Source organism: Armigeres subalbatus, chromosome 3 (assembly GCF_024139115.2).
Source record: "Armigeres subalbatus isolate Guangzhou_Male chromosome 3, GZ_Asu_2, whole genome shotgun sequence".
NCBI lineage: Eukaryota > Metazoa > Arthropoda > Insecta > Diptera > Culicidae > Armigeres > Armigeres subalbatus.
The window spans coordinates 18152873-18162261 of NC_085141.1; the positions used below are offsets into that span (position 1 = coordinate 18152873).

At 46.2% G+C, this 9389-nt stretch overlaps 1 protein-coding gene and 1 long non-coding RNA gene across 2 annotated transcripts; both read left to right on the top strand.

Moving 5' to 3' along the window:
- The first annotated feature begins 4226 nt into the window (after positions 1-4226).
- LOC134221498 (uncharacterized) lies at positions 4227-4850 on the top strand. Its single transcript, XM_062700693.1, has one exon. The coding sequence runs from the start codon at positions 4227-4229 to the stop codon at positions 4848-4850; it is 624 nt and encodes a 207-aa protein (XP_062556677.1).
- A 2709-nt stretch (positions 4851-7559) lies between these two features.
- On the top strand, positions 7560-8221 carry LOC134219574 (uncharacterized). Its single transcript, XR_009981611.1, has 3 exons — positions 7560-7601; positions 7665-7741; positions 7819-8221. It is a non-coding gene; the product is annotated as an uncharacterized LOC134219574 (long non-coding RNA).
- Positions 8222-9389: the final 1168 nt, after the last annotated feature.

A 9389-nucleotide genomic window follows, 5' to 3' on the forward strand; every position in this document is an offset into this window, starting at 1 on the left:
CATATACCTAATGATATCCGAAACAGGATTTGGTCGGAAGAGATGTCCGGAAGGGTATGTTGTATGAGGTTTAAATAGCGTTTTATTATGTTATGTTCATTTTTTTAACCAAAAATTTGGAAGCTTGAGTTTGATTGACTGTTCGTAGTTGCTACTGCATTATGACCAGATCAGCTGTTCTTGCACAGAGAACCAACAGATGTTTGCTTGGGACTGGTGCTGGTGAGATCTCATTTGTTAGGTCATACTGGCGCCTGTCACGTCAGATCGCAAGTCAATGTAGGTAAGTGAGAGAAAATGATGATGCAATCGCCCACTGCAAGCCGAATATACATCTGCACTTGCCACGAGTTCATACGGAATTTATCGGAATGTTTGGGTTAGGTTCGAGAGGCAGAGGTCCGTCTTGGTTAACGAGCTGCCAATGTGATAGATAGGAGAAAGCAACTGATGAAATTTCTATTTGGATGTAGGGAACGAGCTTTATAGTTCATTTCCAATTCTATCAGATTACTGCTAGAATACTAGAATTACTGCTAGAATACACATATAGAGAAAGATACAAAGTAGGAGAATGGAACGGACCTGGGATTGAACCCACGACCTCCTGCGTATGAGGCAGAAGCAGTAGCCATATGACTACCAAATGCAAACGTCTGATTGTTGCTCGCAATCAGATGAATTATGAACATCACCACATTCAGAGCACTTCGGTTTGTTGGAGCAAAATAGCGATGTGTGTGTGTCGACTTGAAAATTCGTATTTTTGTGCCTGTTTTGCCTGTGCCTGTATCTGCCTGTTTTACTCGCAAACTCGGAGAAACTCGCAAAGGCAGCCCTTGCTTTCTTGATCAGTGCGCCTATGTCGATCTTGGTCCCGCCATCTGACGCCATTTGGCTACCAAGATATTGAAAGCTTTCAACATTCTCCACTGGTTGCCCGACTACTGTGAAACGTAGAGGAGCGCTCGGCAAGGTCGTTGAGCTTACTCTGCATATCAGAGCGCCGTTGAGCGAGCAGTGCAACGTCATCAGCCAATTCGAAGTCGTTTAGGTGCTCCATGGTTAAAGGCTGCCATAACAGCCCGCGGTTTGGTTCACGGTCAATCGCACCTACCAGAATCTCGTCGATTACGATGAGGAACAGTAACGGTGATAGAATACATCCTTGCCTCACACCAGCTACGACCCGGATAGGGTCGGACAAGAGCACTCTACACGAAAAGGCCTCGTACTGTGCCTCGATGAGGCCGATGATTTTCTCAGGAACCCTCTTGCGTCTTAGTGCGCCTCATATATTCTCGTAATTGAGAAGGTAGAAAGCTTTTTCGTAGTCAATGAATAGCACATAAAGGGACCCTGGGAATTCGTAGACCTGCTCCAGACTGATGCGGAGCGTGACAATATGGTCCACACAGGATCTTCCGGTACGGAATCCGGCTTGCTGCCGCCGGAGAGTCGCATCGATCTTCTCCTGAATCCGGGCTAGGATAATTTTGCATAGAACTTTGAGAACGGTACACAGCAACATAATGCCTCGCTAGTTATCGCATACAGAGTACCTTCACTAAGATACCTTGCATCCAGTCGACCGGGAAAGTTGCGGTGTCCCAGATATTACGAAATAAACGATGCAGTAGTTGAGCGGATGTCATGGGTTCAGCTTTGAGTATCTCGGCTGATATGCGAACGACCCCTGGGGCTTTATTCGATTTCATGCTTTGGACGGCTGTTTGAATCTCTAGCAGTGATAGAGCTTCGGTATTGACGCGTGTTATACGTCGGACCCTAGGCAGATCATGCCGAGGTGGTGGTGGCTTGGATGGCACTTGAAAAAGTTGTTCGATGTGCTTGAACCAGCGTTTCAGCTGGTCAGTAGGGTCGGCCAATAACTGATCATTCGCGTCTTTCACAGGCATCGTTACTGTTGCGATATAATTTCGCTAGGTTTAATTCAATAATAGGAACGCTCTAAGAGGTTACGATTTGTACGTTACATTGTATAGAAAGTATGAATATGAGTAGTGCAATAATGAGCACAGTGAACCTGGTATGTAGATTAGCTGTGCCATCGGGATCGTGGAAATTGTTCTATTAAAATAGTAAGAATTCGTTAAACACTGGATCCGGCGCTAGCCGATGCCAACCAAGTTTGCCGAGTAGGAGTTGGAGTAAGAGTACTTATGGATGCACTGAAAAAATGTAAGAATTACAACTAGAATTGTTATGAATTGTTTGGTAATACATTATTTTTAGCTTTAGCTGATCAGACAAATCAACGTCTTTTAATCTGCTGAAAGAAGTTCAGTTCTCAACCACAAGCTCCAAAATCTCTCGGCAACAGTTACATTCATCTTCGCCCCGCTTAAGCGTCGTGAGATATCGTAGAGGAGGCGAATGTCCCCGTTTGCGGCGGCTCTCTCTCCTTCGTCGGCCACAGAGTCTGCCCACGCTCGCTTGTCCCGTCGACATGAGCGTTTTACTTTTTTCTCCAGAGCCGAGTATCGTTGACGGACCAAGACTTTGGCTCCTATGGTTTTTGTTCGCTATATCGCGGCTTTGGCGTCTTTTCGCTCCTCTATCTTCTCCGAGTTTCATCGATGATCCATTGTTTTCTCTGGGTGCGCAGTTCGCCCAGATTGTTCTCGCTGGTGGCGATGAAGGCATTCTTGATGGCGGTCCATTGGTCTTCCACGCTGCCACCTTCCGGAATATCTGCAGCACGCGTCTCCAGTTCTTCAACGAAGGACCGTTTCACCGTGGCATCTTCCAGTCGGCGTGTGTTGAATCGTCGTCCAACTCTTCTCTTCTGCCGACGAATCCGCGCAATGCGCAGGCGTATTTCGCCGATGAGGAGGTGATGATCGGACGCGATATCGGCACTACGTTTATTCCGTACATCAAGAAGGCTCCGTTTCCATTTTCGGCTGATGCAGATGTGGTCGATTTGATTTTCTGTAAAGTCGTCACGGGAGACCCACGTGACCTTGTGAGCCAGTCGATGAGGGAAGAGCGATCCCCCGATCACCATGGCGTTATTACCACAATTTTTTTTTGTCTTTATTATCGAGACTTTCAGCCCGAGGCTGGCTCGTCTCGGGCAGTACCACAAAATTCTGCGAACAGTCCTCCGTTTTCGCTCATTTCTCCGAGACCATGGCGTCCCATAATGCGCCCATGGTTCGAGTTGTCGGATCCGATCTTCGCATTGAAGTCGCCCAAACAGATCTTGATATCACCTTTCGGAATTCTATCTACGACGGCATTGAGTTGACTGTAGAAGTTCTATTTGTCTTGCAGATCGGCGGCATCGGTTGGCGCATAACATTGGATTATAGTAAGGTTTCGGACCCGTGTTCTAAATCTGGCAACGATTATCCTTTCACTTATAGGTTCCCACTTCATAAGCGCAGAGTGTGCCTGAGCGCTTAGTAGGAAGCCAACTCCGCGATGCCAGGGAGCGTGTTCACCTCGTAAACCAGAGTATAGCAGAACTTGTCCCGACGGCGTTCTGTGTTCTCCAAAGTTTGGCCAACGGACTTCACTTAGTCCCAGGATCTCAAGCTTCATGCGGCGTGCCTCATTGGCAAGTTGTGCCAATTTACCCTGCTGGGCTAGGGTTAAAACGTTCCATGTTCCTATTCGTGTCCGTTGTTTCGCGTTAAGAGTCGTCGCCGTAAAATCAGTCCGTATTCTTTCATTATCGGATTCTCGAACAAATTGATGTTTCGGGAACAGTAGGTTGTTGGCCCAAGGTTCCCTATCCACCGGGATGGGGCTGCCATCTTAGGTATAGCTTCCGGGGAATAGCATTTCATACTCAGCCGCTGGATGCCAGAACAGACGCTGTTGGAGCCGCACCTCCTTGGTGAACAGACGCTCGGTCAGTCGGGTCAAATTTGTTTAAAGTCCCACCCAACACCAGGACTAGGCTAGTGCGCTTTGAGCGGATAGTTTCCGGTAAATGCGACACGACGGAGACAAATCGCTCTGCCGTCACTCTCATCTGCACCAATGCTGATTTGGAAAGGCAGCTTGCTCGTTTTTGGGAGGTAGAGTCATGCCACTCGAATGAATCCCTCTCAGTAGAAGAGCGGAAATGCGAAACTCACTTTGCAGCAAATACGACTCGCGATCCTTCAGGACGGTTTGTAGTTTCGCTTCCTAAGAAGCTTGATGTTCTCGATAAACTTGGAGAGTCTCGAAGCATCGCTATTCGGCGTTTCATGTCACTAGAACGCCGCCTTCATTCGAACCCGCCGCTGAAGGAAGACTACAAGGCGTTCATTCAGGAATACCTTCAACTAGGGCATATGGCTCTGATTAAACCTAGCAACGAAGTCTTGCCACCTGACAAGAAAACATACTTCATGCCGCATCACTGCATCGTTCGCCCGGACAGTGTTACAACGAAATTTCGCGTTGTATTCGACGCATCTTGCGCCACCGAGAGCGGCGTCTCGCTAAACGACGCTTTAATGGTGGGTCCCGTCGTTCAAGACGAGCTGTACAGCTTTCTCCTACGCTTTCGAATCCCTCGTTTTGTCATCGTTGCCGATTTGCAAAAAATGTATAGGCAAGTGTTGGTGCATCCATCGGATCATATGTTGCAACACATCGTGTTTCGTTCCTCGCTAGTAGATCCTATTGAAATCTATGAGTTACAGACGATCACTTATGGTACTGCGGCTGCACCGTACCTTGTGACCCGTTGTCTTCAGCAACTTGCATCTGACGGTGAGTTGACTCACCCAGTAGCCTCCAAAGTGCTATCCAAAAGTTTCTACATCGACGACCTGCTGTCCGGGGTGGAATCAGAGGAAGAAGGAAACGAATGTGCCGACAATTGATCGATCTCCTTCAGTCGGCTGGATTCAAGCTGCACAAGTGGGCATACAACAGCCCCAAAATTCTTCAAGATTCCGGTTTGATCTTACGACGCTACGATTACCAAACGTTTAGTTCTATCAGAAGCGGCGCGCTTGTTCGATCCTTTGGGACTACTGGGTCCTATCGTTCTACGGGCCAAGCTTTTCATGAAGGAGTTATGGAAGGCAATGGTATCCTGGGTATCAGGTATCAGAACGTCGGCTCCAGGGGCACGTTCACCTCAATTCGGGAGATTTGTGCCATCGCCTTCACAGCCTTTCTCATCACGCACCTGACGGAAAAGGAAGTGAACAAAAAGGAAAGGAATATGGATGGGAGAAAAATGGGAAGTTGAGGAAAGGTACCCTTGAAGAGGGCATACAACGTATACAACACGTACAAAAGCTCATAGCTCCTTACCACAACGGGTTATGAACAACAGAATGCTTTGAAGGTTCAGGTTTCTGTAGTCAATTTCACTTAGTAAGTGTTTACCTAATATTTGGAAACACAGTTGCGCATAAACTGGGCAGTTACATATCAGATGATAAGAAGTTCCATAATCGGATTCACAACCATCACAGACAAAGGATTCAACAATATATTCATGAATATTTGCAATATATTCATGAATATTTGCCATGTGATAGTTGAGTCGGCAGTGACCTGTCAAGGCCTTGACTAAGACACTGCAATTCTGTTTAGACAGATTAGCTAAATGGCCGGAGATGGCTCTCGGATATACAATTTTGTTTGTCGGCATGAATCCAAACTACTCCAATACCGTTTGTGCTGAGTGGAAGCCCAAGAGCTAATCAAACGCTTCACCCAACACTTAGATATTGGAATAGCTGGCTCAGGACCAAAAAAGTCTTGTGATGCTCCAGTGCGAGCTAACTCATCAGCCAATTCGTTTCCAGCTATGGACGAATGGCCAGGTACCCATATAAGGTGCAATGTATTAACTGAATTCAGTTCCTCTATTTGAGTTCGACATGCGATTACTAACTTCGACCTTGAGTTGGCCGAAGCGAGGGCTTTGATAGATGCTTGACTATCTGAACAGAAGTATATTACTTTGCCCATTATGTGTTTCTGAAGTGCAGATTGCACTCCACACATAATGGCAAATATTTCCGCTTGAAAGACAGTGCAGTGTCTACCCAGTGAGTGTGACTGTTCCAATCTTAGCTCACGCTAGTAGACACCTGCACCCGCTCTACCTTCGAAGAGGGAGCCGTCAGTATAACAAACAATGCTGTCCGACATACTTCTCTCCAAATAGCCAGATGTCCACTCATCCCGCGAGGGGAATTGTGTTGAAAATGTCCTATAAGGAAAACTACTAGCGAGTGTGAGATCACTTGGAGCAAGGACTGTTCTGTCCCAATCAACCATGAGTTGTAACAACGAAGTGTGTGTAGAACTGCAGTTTACAGGATTCTCTTCCAAGAAACCGAGAACCCATAATCGGTAAGTACAAGAAAGTGCTTCTTGTTTGAGATGTATGTGTAGTGGGACAACGTCGAGAAGAACCTCGAGAGCAGCCGTAGGAGTCGAAGAGAACGCACCAGTCATTGCCATTAGGCACATCCTTTGAAGATGGCCTAATTTAGACTGAATTGTCCTCACTTCACCCTTTTGCCACCACACAAGACATCCATAAGCCAAAATTGGTAGATATCCATAAAATTTGGTAGAGAGCAATTCTGTGTAGAGATCCCAGTTTGTTGAACAAGGATTTCTAAAACGCAAGGTCTGCGAAGTAACATTCAAATGATCAAAGTAGATGTAGCGATGGTCAGATATGGATTCCTCATCTGACACATGCCAATTCGTCAACTCGTGACTGATTCTTTTATGTCTAATACTTCTGCTATATTAGATACCATAAAGGTTGGGCGATAGCCAATGTTAAGTAAACCAAGTTCGGTACTACTTAAGTATTCCATCAAGGTGGAGCCTCTCAGATTGATATCCGAGCTACCCCAGATGATGTGATGAGCATTAGCATCATTACCGACAATTAGCGGAAGGCCTTTTGACGTGCAATAACTGACCACTTGTTTGAAAGCATCCGTAGGGGATGGTTCATCATGTGGTAAATTGTAGCAAGTACGCCATATTTAATTATTTATTTAAATTTTCAGTTTATCTCTGTAAATATATTTATTTTGTTATTTATTTAAATTATAAAACTTTGCATGTCCAGTTGCGTCTTTTGAAATAAATCTTTGTCTTGGATCACCGCAAGAATAGTCTAGAAGAAGTACGCCATTGAGTTACCTACGCTAAGAATTGAGTATTATGAGTTCCCTACAGTCAGCTACCAAGGAAACACATGGGGTTTAGCCAGCATATAGCGCATCATGACGCCAAAAGTAGCGCGTGGCTTGCGGCCAACGACCCGCAAGCCGGTCTTTTGAAGTTGCGTTGACCTTTGGCTTGTCCGGCATTCCACGCTTGGCACGATTCTTAGCGAGCAAGCTTACTGGCTAATTTGAATCGTCTGTGGGAATGAGATGCACGATTTTGGGGATATCGTGGATAAATTCTTTTGATGCTCGGGTTCGCAAATTTCAACTTCGTTGAATTTCGCGAACTCTGGAGACAATGTCTAAAATTCCGCGGTATCTGAGGAATTTTCCAACTCAGAATCGTTCACTTTGTTCCGTTCCGTGGAAGAGGCAAAAGCGGTCACTTTTGATCCGTGCCGTAGTGTGTTTTTTAAGGTGAAATGTGACATAGTTTCTTTGTAGGTTGTTAGCTAATATACGTTCTTTGTTTCCCTCTAGTAGATCATAAGTTAGTAAAGCTCAGTATCGTCTATCTTGTGAGAAAATTGTGCAAGTGCAGATCCGTGTTAGAAGAGGTAAATCATTGAATTTGTAATATGTTAGATAGTGTCTCCAACTTCGTGCGTATGTGCTATTGTGTCTTGCAAATTAGGTCCGTGGCAGCATTGGTGAAGCCGACACACTACCCCCTATTACTACGACCGTTTTTGACCCCACGCAACGGCTACAAAGGTTCCCGGGGTACACTTGGCCGGAGAAGGTTGCGAACCGTCTATTGCGCACCTTTGGCAGGCGAAGCCAACCACCGCAAATCACCGTAATCAACCACCGAAAACACCATCAATTTTTCATCGTTTCATCGTCCTCCTACGGCATAGCAGCAAATCGCCGTTGTCGTCGTCATCGTCAAGCAAAGTACCGACGGCGCATCAACTTTTCGTTTGCGCGCCAGGAGGACCATCGGCGCTTGTACCGCGCCCACGCGTAAGCCCGCGCACCGTATGAGGGAGTGAGAGACCAGCAACATCGACGCAATTAGCCGTCCGTCGGCGTGAGTTCCGGCCCGGAGTAGTGCTTAAAGCAGCTCCGGCCCATCCGTAGGTCCCCCCCCATCAAATGACTAGCTAGTACAGAGTGAGTAAAATGCATGCATAATTGTTTGTGTCGTCCATGGCCATGTGACTCAGTTAGAGGCACAACAATTTGTTTTCGTGAGTCGTCAGTAGCCCATTGAGGACGGCTCCGTGTGAAGCTCATCGCATGTGAGAAAGTGAGAGTGAGAGATTACCGGAGAAGTTTGTCGGAGTAAGCAGATGCCGGAGATACCGCTGGCGAAGAGAAATAGCGAAGAAGAGGTGTAAAGAGTGTACGCACGTAGAGAGTAGAGATTAGGAATTGCACGCAAACTATAAAGCGAGTTAGAGGGAAACCAGAGGGAATGCTAGGCCTAGGCAAATGCAAGGAATAAAGAAAGTGCATTAAAATCCATGTAATCTTGATTGGGAGCTTCATGTATGGGAGGAATCAGAGCCGAAATAAAAATCTAAAGTTAAAGCGTTAGACTGGTTCAAATGACAATGCGTGCAGTTTGAATGTATTTAGTTGATGTCCTTTAAAGATTTTATGTCGCTTCGTGGTCGAGTTTAGTTCTTTGTTGTTGTTGTATTTACTGGGTAGTCACCCGATTTGACTTTTGACCGGTTTCCAATCTTGGACGGGGTGAAACAGGAACTTTTTTGGGTTGGTCCGATGAGGAAAACCCCCGCCTGAATGACTTTGTTTCCGGGCCGGAAATCGGAGGAATTTATTCAGGAAATCTCTTGGGATTAGTTGTGTCCGCTCGGTAACGAGAAGTACGACGGACGCATTTAGGTTAGCCAGTCAGCTTTCTCTTTAAGAAAAGTGACCCTTCCCCTAAGAAGGTCTCAAGCCGGGCAACGAAAACTTGTTGGGCGGTCTCCTTCCAGGAGTGGCGCATAAGCCGCCCAATTTTAAACCGGAAACGCGACTGGCCGACCCGTTATAAAATAAACCGAACAATAGACGTATTTCCTGACGGGGGATCCGCCAGTTGCATCAATTGTGACAGCACATACATCTCTGGTTGTTAGTTCAGAGATAAGTGTAGCAACGATAGCGTTGTTAACAAGTACACATGCACGCGGCATTGATCGAGAGTTTGCCATTTCATTACTGAAAGCAGCAAAAACCGGGTTCACTAGG